This window comes from Peromyscus leucopus, chromosome 11 (genome assembly GCF_004664715.2).
Source record: "Peromyscus leucopus breed LL Stock chromosome 11, UCI_PerLeu_2.1, whole genome shotgun sequence".
NCBI lineage: Eukaryota > Metazoa > Chordata > Mammalia > Rodentia > Cricetidae > Peromyscus > Peromyscus leucopus.
Window position 1 is genome coordinate 22,166,116 of NC_051072.1, and position 23,964 is coordinate 22,190,079.

General features: G+C 44.6%; 1 protein-coding gene across 1 annotated transcript in view; it reads left to right on the forward strand.

Moving 5' to 3' along the window:
- The window catches only part of Rai14 (retinoic acid induced 14), a 139,750-nt gene that overhangs the window by 84,666 nt on the left and 31,120 nt on the right, over positions 1–23,964 (forward strand). The window contains 1 exon segment of the mRNA XM_028895084.2: positions 18,307–18,395. Coding sequence (XP_028750917.1) covers positions 18,307–18,395 — 89 coding nt within the window.

The window sequence follows — 23,964 nt, forward strand, 5'->3', positions numbered from 1 at the left end:
CATTGGACTTTTCTCCAGTGGCTGTGCTGGTTCCTGGAAACAGCCAACCCACGATTGCACCAGAGAGCTAATAGCGCCAGGACTGCAAGTGGTTAGTAGATGAGAAATCAATTCTCCCCTGGATAAGAAACAGCACAGCTTTCAAGCCTTGCTCTGTAATTTGTTAAACCACTCTTTACCGTGGAGAGTGATTGTATGAGCACTGGAGTAAGATTTTGCTTTATGTTTGTATGCATCAGATTCCTCCTTGCTATAATTAAAACGTTGTGTTGACAGAGAGAGAGGAGAGGAGGAAGAATAGGCACTTAGAGCCACCTTTACTCTGGTAATGGTATTGAAATCAGTGGCCTTCAAGCCACACGGGCTCATGTGGACTCTGTTATACTTCCTGTCTTCTAACCCTCCAGTTTCACTCTTTGTGTTCTTGTTGTATCCCTGGATGTCCTGGAACTCACTGTGTTGACCAGGCTGGCCTTGAACTCATCAATACATGCCTCCGACTCCCAAGGGCTGGCATTGAAGGTGTGTGTCACCATGTCCCGCCGAGCCTCATTTTGGGTGTCCTCAGAAGCAGCTGTGAGACACGGGTTTGCGTGCCCACTGCTTCCGTCACCAGAGATCCCAGCAGCATAGGAAAGAAAGAAGTGTAGGTGTGGGGTTGTTACTGGCAGGTTTCTCCCGATGGTGACTGGGGTGCTTTTCTGAGGACTTCTAGAAATGTTAGACTTACAGCAGAGTTGGCAGACATGGCTCTCTGTCTGTTGTTCATTAAGTCCTGCTCCATTGCTGCCCCTGAGCTACAAAGGCAGAACTGAATAATTACAGCAGAGCCATATGGCTCACAGAGCCCCAAGTACTCATTGCCTGGCTCTTGGCATCAAACATTCATTTTCCTTGGAGTTTAGGTAAAGCAAATGGGATATTTGTCCTTGATCTCCTGCGCCTCGGAGGTGGAGTCTCTTCCCAGGGACCGTGATGTGTTCACGGTTGGTGAGTAAAGGTCCAAGAGAGTATGGATGATCCATGGTGGTAGGTACTGTGTGTACAAAGCTAGCACAATTCTCACTCACAGGAGGCACTCGAGAAAGTGGCTCTTCTTTCTCATTCCAGACTAGTGATTCTTAGCCCAGGGAGCTTCTACACTGCCATTGCCTAAGGTACTTTAAAGAAATGTTCTGAGTCTTTGTACCTTGGGAGGCCTGGGAATCTGTTCTTTTGTCCTGAGGTTTCTGGTGACAGACAGTGCCTTTTGTACCAGTCCGCCTCCACCTTCCTGCAATTATTCCTTGTGTCCAGGTGTCTACATAAGACAGCCTTTTATAGTTATCCCTGGGGAGGGCAAGATAAGTGCTTATAACAGTTTTGACCAAGACAGCACTCACTGAAAAAATGACAGAAAATTTAGATTAGCAACTTAGACACAAGTGTGAAGACCGTATGAAATTTGTCCCTTATTTCCTGTGTATTACATGTAGATTAAATGACTAAGGTGACCATGTTCTAGGCACAGCACATGAAACTAAGCGTTTTAATGATTTTAAGATCTACAGTTTGGTTTTATGGAGCACTTGCACAGTGTGGTTCATCCTCCCGAAGGAAACTCTGTACCCCTCAGGCAGTCACCCCCAGCCTCGCTCCGTCTTGAAAATGACGTCCCTGACCTTGCTTGATCTCATTTTCTGCCTTTTCTTTCCTTTTCCTTTCCTTGTATACAGTTCCATAGCAAAATTGGGGTGCAGGATCCCTCTCTAGAGGGCTTTTAGGATAAGGGATTGTACTCGTGAGTGCAGAGTCTTGACTTGGTTATTCAAGGTCATCTCTCAGCCACGTCCTTATCTAAATGTCCTCTCCTTATGTGTCCTCTTCTCCTGTATGTCCTTACCTTCTCATAAGTAAAACTATCCATGGATCTGCCCAGGTTCTGTGTCCAGTTCCATTCCACAGTACTGACAGGAGCAGTAGTAATTTTAACTTCCACTAAGAAAGGCCTTACTTTCCAAAGGACCTGACTCTCATGCAGTGTTAAGCTCCAGGAGGCTAGCCTTTCCCTGTGTTCTAGGCACAAAAGAACCATTTGCTCTGAATGCTGTGGAGAAAACCCACTTTTTTGCTGATAATGCTTCAGAGATAAATTACCTAGGGGTAAATTAACTTGGAATCCAGGGGAAATAGCAATTCTGGGGAAGCATTACCACTCACACCCCTGCTTCCAGGACAGTTAGAGTAAAAAAGCACTCAGCTTGTACTCCAGAGGACCAGCAAGCCCAGAAGTCCGAAGAACGTGTTGGTCAAAGAAGCCATTGCCCAGTCGTTCTCCAGAAACTTCCATAGACGAAGATCCGATTAGTAGCTTGGAAATTCCTGAGACTTTGTAGTTTCTTCTTGAATATCCCGTCATGGCAAGAGGAGAAACTGTCAGAGAATTTCTTCCTCTGACACTGATTACAGAGGGGGTTTTAAAAAGTAAAAGCGCTTGAGTGACTGAACTCATTCAGGGAAAAGTGAAATCAGCGTGGTGACTTGGTCAGAGAACAGAGTAGAGGAGGGCAGAAAGTTAGAGCGGCAGGCTGCAGTTTATGGAGCTAGGCTTGGGGTCCTCTGCCCCAACTGCTCTCTTTCCATGGGGGAGGTGAGGAAGTGGGAGGATGTCAGTACCCTGAAACCTCACTGTAGAAGAGTAATTGCTTCAAGATGCTTTCCCCTGCGTTGAATTTGCCTTTAATTAAAGTTATGTGTGTTTGTCTTAGGAACAACCAGACTAAATAAAATCGCGGCTGGGACCATAGTATTTTGAACAAATACTCGCCAGAGCATAGGTGCACAGACCTTAAAAAGAGTGTGTGTACACACACACACACACACACACACACACACACACACACACACACACACACGGGGGGGGGGGGGACGGCGGGGAGACTCCGCATTTCAGAAACCTGATCTTTTTGGCCTTGCAAGCAGAAACTCATGAAAGTATTTTTAGATGTCTGTGGAACTGAAGTGTAAAGTAGAGAAGTAGTTTTTGATCTCTGCAAACCAGTACAGTGAGATGCTTCTCTGGCTTGTGGCCTTTTCTACCCTCTGCCTCTCTGTTTGCTCAGAATAGGGATGCATTAGGTGGTTGGTACCAGCAATTCCGTCTTAGAACTCAAGTCGTACCGTGTGATCAGCCTTCTCTAGTTCTTCTCACAAAGGACTTCTGAATTATTTAATGGAAATCTTTACATTACTGTGAGTGATTGCAGCCTCTATCCCTCTGCACTGTCATCGTATAACTTCCCTCTGAAAACTGGTCTTAGATAGTGATAGGCACTTGGGCTCTAGATTATATGGACTAAGTGTTTCTCTCTTGAACCGCCTCTGAAAATTGGGGACCAGGCTGTGATGTTCTTTATCCCCTGACTCACAGCTGTCTGCTTCCTGTTGATACTTGATGGATCTTAAGCGAGACACACTCTATTTTGAGTCACACAATACTTTATTTTTATGTGTATGAGTGTGTAGGCAGAGTTTTTTTTTTTTTCCTAACAGCCTGCTCCCAAATAACCGCACAGAGACTTAATAATTATAAATGCTCTGCCAATAGCTTAGGCTTTTTTTTTTTTTTTTTTTTAGCTAGTTCTGACAACTTAAATTAACCCATTTCTATTCATCTGTGTCCTGCCCTGAGGCCGGTTTACCTCATCTATGAACTTTGCATGTTGCTTCTTCCACATCTGGCTGGCTACTCCTGTGACTCTGCCCTTCTTCTTCCCAGTGTTCTCTCTGTCTTGAAAATTCTGCCTAGCTACTGACCAATCAACTTCTTATTCACAATGAGAGCAACACATCTTCACAGTGTACAGAAGGATTGCTCCACAGCATGAGTGTTTTACTTGAACGTGTGTCTGTGCACCACATGCATGCTTTGTGCCCATGGCAGTCAGACTCGGGCATCAGACCCTTGGAACTGGAATTACAGATGGTGTCAGCCACCCTGTGGGTGCTGGGAATGGAACCTGGGTCCTCTGCAAGAGCAACGAGTGCTCTTAACCTCTGAGCCATAGCTTCAGCCCCTGCATCAATTTTTAAAAGTGAATGAATCCACTTGAGGCCTCACTTGACACTGGGCCATTGGTTTTCCACTTGATTTTCATTAGATGGTGAAAGGCCGGCAGTGGGGCCTCGTTGGCAGGAGTAGGCTACTAAGGCAAGTACTTTCACATAATCCCTGGTCTTTTTCTTATATTCCTCTTTACACTGACCAAAGAACTGATCCCAAAGAACAGCCTCTGCCACTCATTCCCACCACCATGATGTTCTGCCTAAGTGTATGGCACTAAACAACCATAGACTGAGCCCCTGAAACATGAAGATAAATAATTTCTTCTCTTGTGGCTGGAGACCTAGCTCACTGGTTAAGAGCACTTGTTCTTACACAGGAACAAGGTTTATTTTCTGGGTTTGTTTGACTCACAAGGCAGCTCACAGCTGTCTGTGTCTTCAGTTCTAGGGGATCTGACACTCTCTTCCAGACTCTGCAGATACCATGTATGCATGTGGTACACATATATACATATAGGCAAGCACTCCTGCACATGAAAGTTTTTAAATTTAAGGCTTTTTCCTCTCAACTTTTCTGTGAGGTGTTTTGATGACAGAAGCAAAGGGTGACTGACCAGTATGTGGCAATGTGAGTGAGGTGTCCCCCATGAATCTCAGGAGTCCACGTACTTGGTTCCCAGTTGGTGGCTGTTTGGGGAGGAGTAGAACGTGCGTCACTGTGGGTGGGCTTTGAGATTTCAGAGGATGCACGTTATTTTACGTGTTTTCTGTGTGTGGTTCAAGATGAGAGCTTTCAGCTGCTGCTCCAGCTGCCATGTCTGCCTGTTGACATCTACCTGTACGAGTCTGACCCCCTGGAGCTGTAGGCCCAAATAAGCTCTCTGTTCTAAAGTTGTCTTGGTCATGTGTGGCTGGAGTTTTCTCTCTGGGTCCCGCCAAGCCCCGGCAGTTCCTTAGCCCACTTATAAAAATAAACACACAGACTCTTACATTATTTAAACTGCTTGGCCATTAGCTCAGGCCTATCATTGTCTAGATCACACATCTTAAATTAACCCATTTCTATTAATCTATACTTTGCCACGTGGTTCGTGGCTTACTAGTACCTTCCATCTTCCTTGTCCTGGAGGCAGCTCCAGGCAGTCTCTCCCTCTGCCTTCCTGTTCCTCAGTTCTCCTCTCTGTTAGTCCCGCCTATACTTCCTGTCTGGCGACTGGCCAATCAGTGTTTTACTTATACAGAGAGATGTCCACAGTAGTCATGATGTTTTATCCCAACAATAGAAGAGCTAGGGTAGAAATTAGTACCCAGAAGTAGACTTCGTGACAGACCTGACTGACCATGCTGTTGTTTGTTTTTTTTTTTTTTTTTGGGGGGGGGGTTGTTTGGTTTGGTTCGGTTTGGTTTTTTTAGGAGGAATGCAGAAAAATGTGGGATTTTAGACTAGAAAAGCAGTTGAACACTTAAACAGAGCTCAATAAGTCATCCCAGTAGGAGCTTGGAAGTCAGTAGTGCTGAGGCTTACGTGGCAGTGGAGGTTCAGATCAAGGGGTTCCCGTGGGGAACAGTTTTAGCCCCTGGGCTCCAGACTGTTATTGGGGTGCTTCAGCAAGGAATCTGGCTGCGTACTGCTCTCATCTTAAGAACTTGCCTGAGGATGAACTGAAAAGTAATGGACTTATTTCTTTGGAAGAGGATGTTTCAAGACAGCTTCTTCATATTGGCTCTGTTAAGTGGTTATTGGTAGCACTTGTATATGCAGGTCTACAACGAAGAAGAGCTAACGGGGCAAAAGAGGAGAAAAATACACCATTTGGAAAGGAAAAGGAACCTACCACGCTGGATGTCACAGCCAACTCTTACTCCGTGAGAGAGGCTGTAACTGTTAAAATTAGCACCATTAAGGAGAGGCCACATCTGCAATGGCCTGGTGGGAAGGCTCTCAGGGCCAGACTCAGCTAAGCTTCCAATGTGTAGAAGGAAAAGGGACTTTCTAAGGAACTTCCGCCCCTAGAAAAGAGCAGCATCAACAAAAGCTGCTCCAATGTGATTCAGGGGAGGCAGGGTTCCCCACATTGGTAGTCATCCACAGTGGTAGTTACCTACGTTGGCAGTGCCATCCAAAAAATGCCAACTTTAGAGTCATGAAGGATACAAGAGTAAAGATTCATGGACTCTTCCTTCACAGGTGTTTTTCTATTGCTCTGATAAAACACTATTTCCAAGGCAACTTACACAAGAGTTTGTTTGGAGCTTATGGTTCCAGAAGGGTAAGATAACCATCACACCATGGTGAGGAAATGGTAGCAGACTGGCAGGCATAGTGCTGTAGCAGCAACTGAGAGCTCACACCTTGAGCCACAAACTGGAAGCAGAGAGAGAGCACACTGGGAAATCTCAGAGCTTGCCCCAGTGACCTGCTTCCTTTAGCAAAGCCAAGCGCCTAAGTCTTCCCAGAAGCATCACTATCAGGGGACCACGTCGTCGTCAAATGCAGAACACAGAGGGCACCTCATGAGACCACCACATAATACAAACACACACTGGACAGAAAGGGTTTGTCATCACCCTAGATGATCCCGAGGCTCAGTCCAATTAGTGAAACACCAATCAGGACACGCCACAGTGAGAGCAACATCTCCACAAGGCTTCCCAATGGACATTGTATCCTGACAAGTTACAGGTGGGGTGAAGAAGCCTGTGGAAGAGAGGGGAATTTTTTTTTTAGTTCATGTATACACAGATGCAGATACACACACACTTTTTAGTAGATAGTGCCTGTGTACAAGTTAATTTTGTCTTCCAGTAAATCATGTTAAAGTTACACTCTTGTTGAACAATTACACTGTAAATGAAAGATGTCATTAGTAAGGGTGAAATATGACTAAAATAGATTTGGAAACTAGAAACCACTAACGAAAATTTTGTTTTTAAGTTGTTTGCAAAGTTGGATTAAATAAGCAGTTGTCCTACCGGTAATCCAATACCTGGGTGACAGCAACAGGGGGATTACTACAAGTTTGTGGCCAGTTTAGTGCATGTAACAAGACCCCCGTCTCAAAACATAAGCAAGTGAACGAAGTATGTCAACTGAATGATTTTAAAGATGGCAGTGTGTAATTGTTGCCTGCCTGGCTGGCTGACCTCCTCCTCCTGGTTGGCTAGCAATGCCTTCTAGGGCTGAAGCTACCCCCAGTGCCGAGGTCAGAGATCCTGGGAAACTCGGTCACTGGTAGAGAGCAAAGCAGGGGGGCTGGGGGTGGAGCTCTTGAGCACACAGTCAATGACCTGCCCTCAGCCACTCACAAGAAAGAGGGCATCTGGAGCAGGAGGTTCTCACGCTATACAGCAACCAGGCAGTTCAAGGGCCGAGGCCATTTCGATCAGTAACGAGTGCCCATCCTTCACACATCCACATCCTCCTCTCTAGCCCTGGTTACTGACTTACAATGTACCAGCACCCCTAAACACCGGTTCCACGGTCAAGACTCTGTTCTGTCACCTCTTGCTGGTAACCTCCGCTGAGTTCCAGCGTGGCTGCATTTATCTTGTTTCATTATCGGATTGCCAGGGTTAGAGTCCACGAAGGGACTGTTGGTTGAGATACTGGACCGGCACCTTTCCTCTTTGTCACACATTTGTCACAGTTCAGTTGTCACACTCTTTCCAGTCTTCCTCACCTCTCTTCGGATGGTCTCACTTGTCCTGGGACAGACATCAAAGAATTAACTCAGGAACCCAAAAACTCTGGAATTAATACACATCACCTGTTCTACTTTCTAGGCACTAGAGTCTGAGGATGTGTTATGTTCAAAGCTTGGATTCCTCTCCTCCCCCTTCCCAGCCCTCAGGGCCTCTCAATAACCTGAGCAAATGCTGTGCCCTTGAGCTACACCCCCAGCCCTGGAGGGTTTCTTAGCTTTAGAAACAATCCTCCATTTCTGTCACCACATGCCTGACCCCTTCCCCAGGAGAACCCAAACCAGTATTAGTGCTGACTGCATTTGATAGCAATCTTGGGAACTTAACGGCCGCTTATCACCAGGTAGCATTGTATCGCCTTTAATCCCAGCATTCGGGAGGCAGAGGCAGGCGGATCTCTGTGAGTTTGAGGCCAGCCTGGTCTACAGAGTGAGTTCCAGGATGGCCAGGGCTACACAGAGAAACCCTACCTTGAAGAAAAAAAAAGTCAACAATCATATATATTCGTTATTTTCCTTGTTTCTGTGACAGAATACCCGATAGGGACAGGGTAGAAGATTTTGTTGCCTCACAGTTTGTCATGGTTGGAATCACGCTGCGGGATGATCTTCATCTGGCTCCATCAGTGCCGGTGGGAGCAACAGACACCCCCTACCACAGACTGGGAATCAGAGCACGCAGGCAGGAAGAAGAGAAGTGTAAAACCCACTTAATGACTGACTTCTACCAGTCAGGCTGTATCTTTCCTAAAAGGCTCCATGACCTTCAAACTGGCGATCCAGCACTTTAACAAGGCGGACATCAAGGACCAGCACCTGAGGTTGCTCTTTGACTTACACACACACACACACACACACACACACACACACACACACACACACGCACGCACACACGCACATCACAAAGAATTTGCATTTAAAATTGAGGAGCGCCAGTTGGTAGTGGCACTTCATGCCATAGGGATTTTCCTTGGGGCTAGTAAAGTTAACACCCCCTGGCAGAGTGGAATTTAGTTTTTTTATTGCTTTTATCACTGAAGCTATTAAGCAAGTCTGTACTCTACAAGGGGAATCCAGACCTTTTATCTCTTGTGGTAGGACTGTCCAGTTGCAGGCTGATGTCGGCCCACCCTCCTTTGAGCTCACTGACCTAAAATTTAGTTGTTGAAATAAGTGAAGTGCCATAAAACATTTCGGTTGCATTTGAGTTCGTGTTTTAGAACTGGAAAAGGGTTGTTTGACCAGATGAGTAAACTCAGGCTAATGGATGTGAGTGACTTAGGTGTAACTGGAAACCTGTGGGTCTCATTTTAGTTTTTCAATCTTCACTAGCTCTTTCGTTTGCTTCCTTGTAGTGGCTCAGGCCAAAGCTTTTCATGTGAAATGCCTGAGAAAAGGTAGAATTGAGACCAAAAACATGTATGGTCCATGCTCTTTCTTCTGTGCCAGGGACCCTAAAAATCTAATGTCCATCGGAATCACCTGTGAGCCTGCTGAGCGAGATCATGCACATTTGCATTTCTCTCTGGTTCTCAGCTGATCTTAGCTGATGCTGGCCCCAGGACTTAGCTGGGGAACCACTTTGAACCTGTGTTAGGAAGCAAAATTCCTCTTAGCCCAAGGACATAGATTCTATCAAGAACATGTGTTACAACCAGATAATAATTTCCAGTGTGTTCATTGTTGTACCTAGACTTGAGCAAAGTGAAAAACAAAACCAAAGCTGAAGTTTTATATTACCTTAAAAAAAAAATAGACAACACTTCTCTGTGCTAGGGAAGTTGAAGAAAAAGCAAGGCAGAACTTCCATACTGTGAAGACAGTCTGTTGGGACTGATGGACAGCAAAGTAAAAGCCAGTTTCAGAGTATTGTCAGGTCCATCGAAGAAAGTGAAGAGGACAGGCACCACTCTGATCGAGCCTGGGAGAGGCAGCACAGAGCAGATGGCTGAACCTTTCTGGAGTGATGGCTGTCATGGAATAGCAAGGCAAGACTCTGAGGTGGGATGGTACTCAGTGGCCTCAAGAGACAAGCGAGGAGCCAGTGGGCTAGAGCCCAGTGAGTCGTGACAGTGACAGAAGCTGAGGCTGAGGAGAGGGAGCCAGGATGCCTCACACACAGATTTCTACTCCATGGCTAGGACTCTGGATTCAGTCATAATAAAAGTACTTCACTTTCCTGGGTTTCCCTAAGATTATTTAATTTTTTTCCCCTCTCTACAATGACATTGTCTAAAAGGTATAGATGAAATAGAAGCAAGTTTAGGTGGTTGGGATTGTGAGATTCCTGTTGCAGAACTGAAATGCCTGGGTCTCAGCAACTATGGAGGAGCTCGTCCGCATCACGATCTAGTCCTTAGCCTCTTACTGACCGTAGGAAGAGTGGGAAGAACATCTAACCTCAGCATCAGGGCCAAGAGCCAGATGTCATGGCTCACCCCTGAAACTCCAGCACTCAGGGGCAGGCAAGAGGACTGCTGTGAATTCAAGCTGCCTATGTTGTATGCCTGAACCCTGTCTCCAACAAAAAAGCATCAGGGAGGTGAATTCACATCCTCATCTTCTGTATGTGCCCTAGCTTCTTTGAACCTCGGTGTCTTTTTCATGCATGAAGATGTTAGAGTTTTCCTTTCTACAACTGGTAATACTTGGATTCTGGCTTGTATGTAACTAGTGCTGGTTGGGTTGGGGAATGGTTATCTCCGTTGAGTGTTGGATATTTAATCTATTGGCTCCAGAGGTAGGGGAGATGTGGAAGTCTCATGGAGCCTGTGTGGTAGAAGACAAGTTCCATTTGAGTAAGGTTTTCTGTGAATGAGCATGCCTGAAAAGTCGTCCTTCTGCAAGTAGCCTTGAGAATGTCTTTCCTTCCGATAGACGTTTCCTCTGGTAACCGGGAACCAGAAGAATTATGTTTACTACTCTTTCTTTGGAAACTGGAACTTGCCAAACTGAAACTCGAGGACTTTGAATAGCAGCAGCTTAAGTCTTCTTCTGATAAAGAGCCTTGGGATATAGCCCATCCTGGTCTTGAGGTATTTGTTTCAGGGAAGTTTGCATGACTCATTGAGTGGGTTTTGTAGGAAAGGAAGCCTCCATTGCTGGCTCTTTGCCTCTGTGCTGTGCTAGGACTGCATCCCCATCGTCCGAGAGTCCCAGGGATGCCTGTGTTTGCTTCCAGTATTTGGCTTAATGTTTCTGACTTTTTGTTTTCTTTTGTTTTTTAAAGAGCAGCCCAACCAGTGAGATGGAATCCATAGCATGCCCCTTGTTTTACAGAGTGATTGAGTGAACGGCCATGTTTCATCATGGTGGCGGAAGACCAGCCCTAGAGACGCAATGCTAGGTTTAGATCTGGGCTCTGCTGCTTATTCTCGGACTTTGGACAAGTTACTAAATTCCTCTGTACCTCAGTTTCCTCTTCTGTAAGTTGAAAAGCAATAGTTTCTTACAGAATTACTGCAGTGTAGTGTTTCAGTAGATTCTCTGCTGTCGTTGATGGTGGTCTCATACAATTGCTTTAAAGTTCAGTCACCGCCATGGAGCAATAAAATGGCTGACAGTGTGCTGCCCAGACCCCTAACCTCTTACCAGGCCGTCCTCGCCTCCTGTGCCACGCCCACTATCCTATACTCTGGCTGCCAACAGTTGCTGCTTGAGGCTGGGGACATCACCAATGCATTGACTTTCTCTTCAGGGCACAGGGGTTGGGATTGGGGAGTGAGAAAGGGAGAATGTCAGAGAGAAGGAGGACTGGAGGGGACTAAAAGCTTGGGATCCGTCCAAGTGTCAAAAGCAGAAGCATTCCAAGACTCAAAAAGCATCACAGGATGAAAGCAGCTTTATGTAAATCGTGCGGCTGCTTGTTTGTGTCTTTTGGTTACAGCTCTGTTGAGGGCTGGCCTGAGCCTCGTGAGCCGAGCTAAACATGCCCTGTTACAGTAAAACACCACACCATAGGGATTCCTTTTCTTGTGGGACGCAGCTATAAAATGGGTTTCAGGGTTCAGAGAGTATGTTTTTAAAGAATATTGACATCGTGGACACCATGGCAGAACATAATAGAGTGGAGTTTTCAGTTTGTCCTCCATTTAGGCCAAGGATTTTTACTTTAGGTGTGTGGGAACGCCACTGGGAATCTAGTACAGGAAGCTCTGAACTCAGGAGAGTCTGGGGTCTTGGTAGGGCTTGAGTTTTCCCTCCCTCCCCCCTCCCCTCCCCTTCCCTTCCCTCCCTCCCTCTCCCTCCCTCTCTTCCTTGTGGCTTGAACGTAGACCTTACACTAGTCTTTGATCCCCACTAGCCATGTTGTGGGGAGACGGTGGGGCTGGGCTGGAGGAAGGGAGTCACTGGCAGTGTGCTTTGGAAGGTTCTGTCCCCTCCCTGTCCCTTCTCTTCTCTCCACCTTCTGAACATCCCACTGTGCCATCCGCACCATGACGACCTGAAACATCGTTCCCAGGTCAGGAATTTTTGTCGTAGCGACAGCAAGTCTGACACAGTGAGGTTGGTCCCACACCTTTGTGATGATGCTAAAAACAACCAAACTGTACATCTTATCGCGGTGAATTAATAGCATGTGGATCATATCTCAGTAAAATGTGAAATGTGCTTATTTTATTTCTTCAGTCTTTAGTAGAATCATGCTTCAACATTATGTTGATTCAGAAGCTTAGCACAGGGCTTCTGAACCTAGGAATGACGTGTATTTTGAGATAGGAGCTGTCCTACGATGTTTGGGGTTCTTAGCAGTTATCTCTGTCTTCTACACATTAGCTGGGGCCCGTCTTCTCTCCTTTGCCTATTAGTAACCAAGACTGCCTCTGAGTGTTGTTAAATTCCCATGCTCCCCCCACCGTGTGAGTGAGTGTGTGTGTGTTCAAGAGAGAGAATGTGCATGTGTATATGCATGTATTGTGTGAGTGTGTGTGTGTGTGTTCAAGAGAGAGAATGTGCATGTGTATATGCATGTATTGTGTGTGTATGAGAGAGAGAGAGAGAGAGAGAGAGAGAGAGAGAGAGAGAGAGAGAGAGAGAGGAGAGACTGGTGTACAGTATGTCCCCTCAGTCTGCTTAACCTTCAGAGTTCATACTAAAAGCTGAGTTTCCTAAGAAGGAACCCATTTTATTCACTATTTCTCAGGGCTCAGAACAGTATTCGACACATGGACGTTACATATTGTAGTAAATATACAAGTGGATGGATTTAGCTATAGTAGCAATAGTACTTAAAAACAAGTATTGTAGTATCAAAAGTATCTCATACTCAGGAGCACATTCTCACAGCCCATCAGCACCGTCAGGAAAGCATGTTTAAAGGGGAGTTTAAGTAGGCTTAGTGTAGGTTTTAGGTAATTTACCGGTAATTTCTTTGGCCCCCACTCATTCCAATCCGCCAAACTTTATTTACAGGTAGACAGATGCTTTTAGCCATTGTTCTATACATAGGCTAATCTACAGACATCAACTGTTAGGTGGTGACCTGGCGCACCCTCCATTCCTATTCCTGCAATAACTGTGCAGGTGTCTGCCTGCCGTCTAGACAGGAGCTGGTCCCTGTCCACCAGTCACCCCCCGAAAGTGCCCACACTTTTCTCTCTGCATAGGTGAGGAAACATGCTCCCTGTCAGCTCCGAATCAAAGCTCTGTCACCTACGAGTCTTGCTTTCCCACCCCGTGATATCCAGTATCCCCCACTTGGGTGTCTTGTTCACGTCGGCTCTGCTTCTGGTTCCCGTACAGAGGCTAAATGTTAATGTCTCGCTGCGGCTGCCAAGTGCTGCTCTGGGGATTGTCACTTGGCTGAGAGGTGCCAGAACATAAGTAGCTCGAGCGTGAGCCTTAGACAAGGCTGACGCTGGGTGGATCTTGGGGCCTGTGAATGTCTACTACTTTGTTCTCACGCTTCCAGTCCCTGGAAATGCACGCAGCGTTTATCTCCTGCCTCCTCTCCGTCTTCTCTGTTAAAGCAGTGGTGCCAGATATAGATTCTGAGCACTGAGTTTCTTTCATTAAGTGACATGTCACATACTCTGCTCTGTCTTGTGTCAATGAGGCTATAATAACTGCTGGCTGGCGTTGGTGGCGGAGTACTTAGTACGCATTGTGCATCAGTGCTTTTACATAGCCATTCTCTGATTTCTGATAGAATATTTTACAGGTGGAGAAAATGGATGCAGTCCATTGTAGTTCTCCACTGTGCCACAGACCCCAGGGTAAGAGCCCAAGGGCAGATCTGGGGGGACAGAGGGGCTCAACATTGAGTACTGTACCCCAGGAGAAGGATCACATTCTGGGTTGTTCAGCTTTGCTACAGGTTCTCCAAGCTGCATGCTCTGTGAGTGGAAATGAAGATGCCGAATGGGAGCTCTTCCCTCTCTGGTTAAGGGAATTTAAAAACTTCTGGCAAAGACGACTGACTCCTCCCTTTCCTGTCAGATAGGCATGTCTCTATGTGCCTGGTCTTCCTTAGAGGTTAAAGCAGCAGCTCTTCTATGGCTGTAAGATACAGAAACACCCAGAAGGGAGTCTTCTTGAAATGATGACTTGCTTGATTTTTTTTTTTTTAACCACACAGACTCAGAATGCCTTTACTAACTAAAAGTTTGATGATATGGGTGTAGTGCAAGATTGCAAGTATGAGTATCTGTCCTTGTAGGGAGCTGTTTCTAATTATTTGTATTTTTGGTATTCTGTTTATAGAAATAAATACTGAACCTTTTTGTAAAATACAGAGGAAAATGATGAATGGGAGGGCTGGTCTGTAATTCTCTATTAGTAGCAGGGTGCAAGCATTTTGAAAGACAATAATTAGAAAGTCCCGAAACTACAGGGGAAAACAATCATCTTAACTCTTAAATTATAATCCAAAGTCCAATGGTTATGGTAGAGCACAAAATCACAGTCATCCACCATACTTTATTAAAATACAGTCAGTGAATTCTTCACTTATTGGCTCCACCAATAAAATGTGTTGCAGCATCAAAGCCGTCAGTTTAGGTTAGTATCCAGAGTTTTCCTTTAAAGCCAGTGTCTGAGGAGTTTCTGTTGTGGAATTAGAAACAGAGCCCATCTTCTCCACACTTTATTTCTTCCTTATTCCTACATTGATGAGTGGTTCGAACGCTACGTCCATAATGAGAGCGGACTGAACAGGCGGCACATCATTGAAAATAGGGCACATTGTTGCTTCCTCTTCTTCTCACCTTTTGGACATGGATTGAAGCCTTTAGCTGTTACATTTATGAAGGTAACACACAGTATGTGGATATTGTGCCTGTCCTTGCAAAAGCTGACGCATGCACTCCGAAGGAGCGTGAGAGGCTAAAGAACAGGATTTTGGAAGGAATTGCAGAGAGTAACATCAAAATCCATCACTTACCGAATGCAGAGTCAGTTGAAGATGAAGATTTTAAGGATAAGACTAGACTCCTCAAGGCCAGTATCCCATTCACTGTGGTTGGCTTCAACCAGTTGATTGAAGCCAAAGGCAGGGTCAGAGGTCATCTCTACCCGTGGGGTGTTGTAGAGGAAGGAAAGCAGGGGCTAATTCTGTGCTCTCCTGTTGCTGCAGAAGAAAGTGATTGATGATGAGGCAGGGATTTATGTTTAATTCAGGCCAAAAATCAATAGTACTAATACAACAAGACTTAAAAATCGTTAGTTATAAATTGCAGAAATGACCCCAAAGGGAGTGGCACTATTAGGAGGTGTAACAACTTCCTTGTTGGAGGAAGTGCGTCACTGTGGGGGTGGGCTTTGGAGGTCTTTTCTCATGCTTCACTCAGTGTGACAGCCAGTCATCTTCCTGTTGCCTGCAAGATGTAGCACTCTCGGCTCCAACACCACATCTGCCTGCACGCTGCCATGCTCCCCACCTTGATCATAGTGGGCTGAACCTCTGAAACTGTAAGCGAGTCACCCCAGTTAAATGTTTTCTTTGTAAGAGTTGCTCATGGTGTCTCTTCACAGCAATGGGAAACCCTGACTAAGACACTTATAATGATCATGACCTTCCAAGTAATGGTTTGAATCTCTGTGGTTTAAGTCATCCAGTGACTTTCATGTCAAGTTTCTGTGGCTGCATGCGTCAGTGCAATAGTACCAATTTCAGATGTGTCTGTAGTTTGAACTACCCATAAATACAGTATGCCATCTTGTCACATGTGGAGGGCCCAACGGACAGCTTCAGAGGAGCTAGGGAAGTGGCTGGCCCTGCTGTTTCTTGAGTTATATAAAGTAAAGTAGATATCGTCCATTCACAAAAATTTAGCCAACATGTCATTGTCTTTACACGTGTTATACTTTAACCAAAAGTTCATGTACAGCCCGGTGGTGGTGGTGGTGGCGCACACCTTTAATCCCAGCACTCGGGAGGCGGAGGCAGGTGGATCTCTGTGAGTTCGAGGCCAGTCTGATCTACAGAGTAAGTTCCAGGATAGCCAAGGCTACACAGAGAAACTCTGTCTCGGAAAAACAAAAATGACAACAACAAAAGGTTCATGTACAAGTCAGGTGTAGTGTGACACAAATGTAAACACCAGCACTTGAAAATCTGAGACAACAAGGTCATGAGTTTGAGGCCAGCATAGGCTATGTAGCATGCCTCTGCCTCAAACAAACAAACAAGCCAACAAATAAAAACATCAACATGTGTGTGTGTGTGTGTCTCTGTGTGTGTAACAAGCACTGTTCTTAGTATGGTTATATTTAGAGTGACTTCCACCCTCTTGGCTAGACACTTGTAATTTTGTTGTCCTCTGGTCATAGAGGATAGCAAAGTGAACATTCAATCAGCAAACCCATAGCCATAGAAAAGAAGGCAATTATTAATCAGCTTATTAATCAGGGCTTAGCAATCTAGGGACATAGTTGTCAGCGGCTCTGAAAGGAGAGTTCTAACTAAGGCAGATATGATGACTCCATATCCTCAAGGCTAGTTAATTGTGTTACATCTACCCGTTTTGTGTCTGGGGCTCATTCAGAAAGCTCTACCAAGGCTGGTTAAAATAAAAGGCTTCCATTTAAAGGTAAATTGATGATAGAATGAAGCACCACTGCCTTTTAGGAGGTAAGCTTTATTTCACCATGATTCTGCTTATATACTTACCACATTTCCAAATTAGTCCATTTTTACTAAGATGTAAATAACTTAAAAAATAAGAGATTGTACAGAGGTCATGTTATTGACAATATTGAAACAATGTGGTTGGGACTAGGTAGGCTTTGATCAGTTTCACTTTGCAGTGGTGGGAAGTTAGGCTCAGGAGAAGCTGAATGGACTTTGCCCAGACACAGTTAATTAGCTCTTGTTCTCCAGCTGATGATTTATTGTCGGACCTGACGTATCCTCCTTTGATGGATCTGTCCATTCACAGCACTTAGCTTTAAGGAGATGTTGCAGTCACACAACTTGGGTTCAAATAGCAGATCTTGGGTTTGCCACTGGACTGTGACTCCAGGCTCTGATGGCTGTGCAAACTGTACAAACAAACACTAGGTGGACATTAATTTGGAGGTAGTTCTGCATAGGAAATAGCCCAAGAACATACCTCTTAAACAGAGCCGAGGCAGAGGAGGAGTGAGGACTTGCCTGCCCCTCTCCATAAGAGCAGGCCTGAGAGAGACATGCCATCACTCCATGTTGGAGATCATCTCTACTTCTGTTCCTGACTACATAGTGAAGTTGTCCGTTGTCTCTTTCAGCCTGCAGAAGTGCCTCTTTCAGGAACCTACAGGAATAAATAGTACAGTGTTTGAATGTTAGTCCTCTTAATGCATTCTAAAAATGGTGAGCATAGTGTGTAGCCTCAAGTGTCACTGAGATCTAGAGCCCAGTTGGGGACTTTGTTGCTGTTGGCACCTGTTACTTCCGCCACCATTTACAAATATAAACCTCACCTTTAAAGGCTGTTATGGGAATGAACAGAGATGCTAAAAGTGGATATAAAGATATATAGATATAAAGATATGAAAGTGGATAAGATGTTGGACACATACTAAACACTCAGCAAATGTTTCCTGTGACTCTTATTATTCACATATAAAACAGCAACAGACTTGGCTTGTTCAAGAACTTGACCACCATTCGTCTTAGTGTAGAGTGTATTATTTAAGAAAGATGATTTTGCTGCAAGCAATGGACAACAGGAAAAAAAGTCAATGACTTTCTACTTAGAAACTCAACCTGGGATGGGGAAAGAGACAAGAAGTGATGAATTTCACTTTTCAAAGAGCCTTGTTTTGGGGTTGAAAAGCCTAAGATCGAGTTCCTGCTCCATCATTTAATAAAAGATGACAGTGATGGTGAGAGGTATGTAGCTAAGTGGTAATATGACAATCTGGATTCAAGCCCCAGCACTGGGAAAACGTGTAAACGAGCAAATGGTCAGACCCTGCTGAGTCTCTCGTCTTCACCGTGAGGTTGATAACGATTCCCACTTGGGTCTTGGAGGGTTGCCGTGGAGCTCAGGGGTGAGACCGGGTACATGGCAAAGCTTTGTTGGAGATGAGCTCTGAGATGATGACTCCTAAGGAGGTGTGTTTCCTTGTCTCCTTGCAGCTTCCACCTTGCTGCCGCGAAAGGACATGTGGAATGTCTCAAGGTCATGGTGACACATGGTGTGGATGTGACTGCCCAAGACACTTCTGGTATGTGGCTACTAATCTCTTAAATCAACAAGCCAGCATGAGGATCGGTATCATAAAGGTGGCACATACTCATTGTGGAAAATTTAGAGTGTGCCGACAAGCCAGGCGTCTACCATTGTGTCATTGTTTGTCTCTGTGTTTTCGTCTTCGGTGTGACTAGTCAGCGGGAGACTGTATGCTTCTTTTTCTCCAGCGCTGCATTTTATATTAACTTCTAAGACTGTATATGTAGATCAACCAATATCTCCTCATTCTTGATTTTGTGTAAACTGATCAATATGGTGAATTACTGGTAGCAGATTTCATAGCTGGCTTAGAGCTCTGGACAGAAGGATGACTTTAATCTTGACCCTGGCTGTGTACTGCAGGGCCTTCAAAGTCACCTGGGACCTGGAAGAGATGAAGGAGGAAGGAGAAAGAAAGAAGAATAAACAGTACACTGGGGGGCGTGGGGAGCAAAAGGAGGAAGGCAGAGGTGGGGGAGGGGAAGGAGAGATGGGGAGAGAGAGAGAGAGTATGGTGATGGTTAGTGTTGTCAGCTTGGCAGAATTTAGAATTGATTGCCTGGAAGATTGACCCTGGGCATGATGGCTAATCTTGATGAAGGAGGAAGACCCAACCAGTGTACCATTCCCTAGATGGGATCTTGGACCGAGTAAGAGTGGAGAGAGTGAGTTGAAGCATACATGCTTTCCTTGCTATGTGGAGATAATGCAGACATCTACTTCAGGCTCTTGCCACCAGGACTTCCCTCCTGTGAGGGACTGTAACCTGGAACCGTGAGCCGAATGAACCTTTCTCCCTGAAGCTGCTTTTGTCTGGTTATTTTTATCACATTAACACGCATGTTTCCTAAAGGCTTCCTGGGTGATTCTAATGCCAGGCAGTGTTGGGACATTTCTAGCAAGGCAAATGAAGGGAAAAGCAGGATAGCCTGTGTCTGTAGGGCCGTCCTCCAGCAAGGGGCCCCTGGGGTCTTTGTCCTAGGATTTGTTCTCTGTTGGCCATGTGGAAAGGTTCAAGCTGATGACTTCATTGGTCTGTGCACTTGGAAATCTCTGGCCTCTAAAAGGTTTACATTAGTTTTTACTAGGATATAAAATTGGTATAATTGCAGGGTCTTCATTTGCAGTTTTCATCAACTACACTGAATTCCTTCCTCTCCCTCCCCTGAGTGGCCTCTTCAGAGCAGCCATCTCGGGGATCAGCCAGGTGTCATAAGCCCATTATTACCCACAGAATGGTTGGAAACCTAACATTTCAGAATGGTTTTCAAAGTCCGTGGCATGCTTGGCCTTTCTTTTTCTTGCTTTTTAAGTAATTTAGTAGTTGGGAATCTTTACACTTTGAGAATAGTTGGGTGTGTTTGTTTTCTAGAAAAGCCAAGAACCAAAAGGGCATAAGTCACGCAAATGTATCAAGCTAATATAACTATTTTTTTTTGGGGGGGGAATTGAAGTACCAGTGATTTTTCTGAGCAGTTTCACAGAGAATTAAAAAAATATATATATGAGGAAGGTCAGTGTTAGTAAAACAAACTTCCTTTAAGTGACTGTTTTGTGGGGAATATTAATTCATTTTGAACAAATGACACTTTAATCTCAGGACCCAGCAATTTTGTTTATTTTAAAGTACACTGTCAGTGTTTTTAAAGTTATTCCACATTATATAGTGTAAATATGAGTGGCCAACATACCGCCAATAATGTCAGCAAGGGGAGGTTGGCCTCTAAGAAAACTGTAGTGTCAAGAATGAGGCTAGAGTGAACGGACCCGCTGTCCTGTGGTTCTGTTCCACTGCTTCTGTTGTTAGGAAACAGATTAGGGGGGAATCTAGTTATTCTGTCACAGTCAAACATCACCCTTCCTCTCTCCTAACATTAAAGAGAGAAATAAGCTCCTTTGATAAATGTTCATGATAGGAAAGTACAAAAAAAAAATGCAAAGAAAATAACCATTGCTTCTGAACTCTTAATAGAAAGAAATATTTTATGCTCCTTAAAAACAAACAAAACAACCATGTTCTCCCAAACACACTTCTCCTTAGCTTAGTCACATTATGGAATTCTATGTCCTGCCTTTTGCGGTGTGTGTGTGTCTGTGTGTGTCTGTGTGTATGTGTGTCTGTGTGTGTGTAAACCACAGGCCAACCTGATATCATTCCTCAGGTGTCATCTACTGTGTTTTTTGAGGCAGGGTTTCTCCTTGGCCCGAAGTCTGTTGAATGGGCTATTCTAACTGGCAAGAAAACACCAGCGATCTACCTAAATCAGCCCATCTCTGTCTCTCCAGTGCTGGGATCCTAAGCACACATCACCACGCTCAGCTTTTTTTTTTTTTTTTTAATGTTTATTTTTATTTGCATTGGTGTGTTGCCTGGTATGTGAGATGTGAGAGGGTGTCAGATCTTGGAGTTACAGACAGTTGTAGCTACCATGTGGATGCTGGGAATTGAACCAGGATTCTCAGGGAGAGTAATCAGTGCTCTTAACTGCTGAGCCATCTCTCCAGTACCCTCCCCACCCCCACCCCCCACCCGTGCTTAGCTTTTTAAATGTGGGTTCTGGGGGATGGAAATCGGGTCCTAATGTTTGCAAGGCAAACACTTCAAAAACTGACTCAACACCCAGCCAAGCTCTTAAGAATCCCAGCTCTATTTTGTGGCTGCATACAGCAACCTGGGTATGTTTTCTATCTATGATACATATCTCTAACTGGATTTCTGAGGACTGGGTCAACAAAGAACCCTGAACATCCCAGCTCCACACCACCTTCCTGCAGACTCAATAGCATAAAGGGACACTGGAGGGGGTACTTGGACCCATGGTTGAGGTTCCACAGTACTGGCCGGTGAGAACTGATTGAAATTTTAACTCTAAATACTCTATGGGCCAGGATGTTGTCCAGATGTTCCAAAAGTCTCTGAGCCTCCAGTCACTTCCTGTCACCTGACAGCGCCCGCCCTGAGGCCAGCATCCTGCTCCTGAGGCTTTGCAGTTTTGTTTGGGTCTTGGTGAGGCACCTGCTTCTGCAGTGATTCCATGATGTGAACATTGAGGACAGCCACAACAACAAACAAGGGAATGTCTGCATGGAGAAAAGGGCATGGGATTTCTTTAATAGTGTTTTTTTTTAAATATTGCATAAATAATATATAAAGAAAATAATCATTGCTTCTACTCCTACCAGAAAGAAAAAAAAAATAGTATGCTCTTTAAAAAAAAAAAAAAAATTCCCTAAAACGTTTCTACTTAGATCACACTATAAATTCTATGTTCTACCTTTTGGAGTGTGTGTGTGTATGTAGGTACATTTGTGTGAGTGTATACATGTGGAAACCAGTGAGTAACCTCTGATATTGTTTAATTCTTATTATCTAAAGTAACTATTTAAATTATTTAAAAATAATAATATTTTCTTAAAAAGTAAAGCAATTAAAAAATAAAAAAAAAAAACCCTGCCTGTGTCTCTCCTGTGACCTGGTGTCCACTCTCACTGTCCCTCTCAAGAAAGTTTATCTGAAAACGAGAGAAAGGAATTAGTCACTGTGCCTTCCTTGGTGGCCATCTTTAGTACCAAATGGCTGTTATAGTTAGAGGGTGATAACTCAGCTTTGACAAGATGTTTTCAGTAAACCCACCTTCAGTGTTGCCCAGTGTTACTGAGGTGCAGTAGCCTTCAATATGAAAACCTGCTGAGATGTGACATAAAAATCTGTTACTAAAAATCCTACACTTCTATATCAGGATTATGTCATCATCATCATCATCATCATCATCATCATCATCATCATCATCCTGGCTGGCCTGGAATTCACGATGTAGACCGTCACACATACACTTTCAGTAACTCTCCTGCCTCTGCCTCTTGAACTCGAGGATTCCATGTGTGAGCCAGATGCCTGGCCCCTGGAGGGCTGTTTCAGCAGCAGGAAGGGTCCTCCTTTCAGAATACGTTCCACTGGTGCTCTCGCTTCTTTTTATTCACAGAATCTTAAGATGGTCAAATTGTAACTTTTCCTACAACAGCCTTTAGAGGCAAATAATCGTTTCTATCTTAAGTTATCTTTCCATATGAAATGCTCGGAATTGAGAGAATTTTTACGGTTGTCTCACAGTGAATCTTATAAATCACACTGTCAGCAGGCGACTGCATACTTCGGATAGCTTAGCTGGCTTCGATGAGAGGGTCAGAGTGGCAGGCACATGTTCCTTGTCTAAGATCATAGGAAGCTCATTGCAGTCGGCTCCTGTTTTATTGTGACTCATGGGACTTCAGTCAGATCACTTTTTATTCGCTACTCATTAGGCTGTTGAAAGGCTTCGAATCTTAAAGACAAAAAACAACAGAAGGAAAAGGTTTTGAGGCAGGTGTGGTGGCCCATTCTGCTAAGGTCGGAGGATGGCCAGTGTGAGGCCAGCCTGGGCTGCTGGTGAGATCCTGACTCAAACAACAGGATAAAGAACTAAAAAGGTTTAACAGTGTCCACACCAAGTGGTTGAGCTTAAACATTAGAACAAACAACCCAAACCCCTCAGACACAGGGAAGATCATTGCTTATGTTGTCTGGGGTCTCCCACCCCATCCTTAATTGCTGTTTGCCAAGCAGCACATTGTGTATAGGTAAGGAGTTCAGCCTTCTCTGACTGCGCCCACGGTATCCATCCTGGATCCTTTGTTTCTTGTGTGGTCTTGTTCTTCCATCATACGAGAATTGGGAATTCTTTTTGTGTACAAAACACTCTGGGAATACACAAAAACGATGCTTAGGGTTTTTGATTTTTTCGCTGGTTCTTTGTGACTGTTGTTATTGCCTGTATGCCAAACTAGGAGACAGATTGAAATGAAAATATTACCAGAAGACTGGAAAGAAAAACCCAAAGAACCTACTGCTTATTCTGAATATCTGGAGTATAAGCCTTCAGAGTCTCTTATTAATATGCATATACACTGGGACAATGTGTCACAATTCAAAACAAAAGTGACTAATGCATCAGAATTTCGTTTTTCTTAGTTGATAGTGCTAGACCAATGTGGCAGCCTTCCTCTATATCACGAGGACCCAAGCTCCCCATTCCTGATTTCAGCACCATCAGGAGCTTTTCTTTCTTTTATTGAGAATTTTATATATGTATACAATGAAATATGACTATATGCACCCATGTTCCTCGCCCAGCTTCCCCTATATAACTCCCAGCATGCCCCCTTCCAATTTCATGTCTTCCTATTTGTGATAACTCACTGAGTCCAGTTGTGGCTCCAGGAACCCGGGTTGGGCATCACTGCATCCCTGGGGGATTGCATCCCAGTAACAGCATGGGAATGGGAGGTGCAACTCATACACCATGCACTAGATCCCCTTGGACCTCACTGGGTACCACTTGGACTGTGGCCACGTCTGCCTTTATCATGCAAATTCTAGACAGTAATGTACTTAGTTGAAACACAGAGGTTTTGCAAGAGGCAGAAGCAGAGACTAAAGGGTGATTTGTGTGTCTTGTCACACTTAACAACCCTAAACTTTCTCCAAGCTCTTGGTGCAGTTTTCCTTATCAAACTTCTTTAGTCAG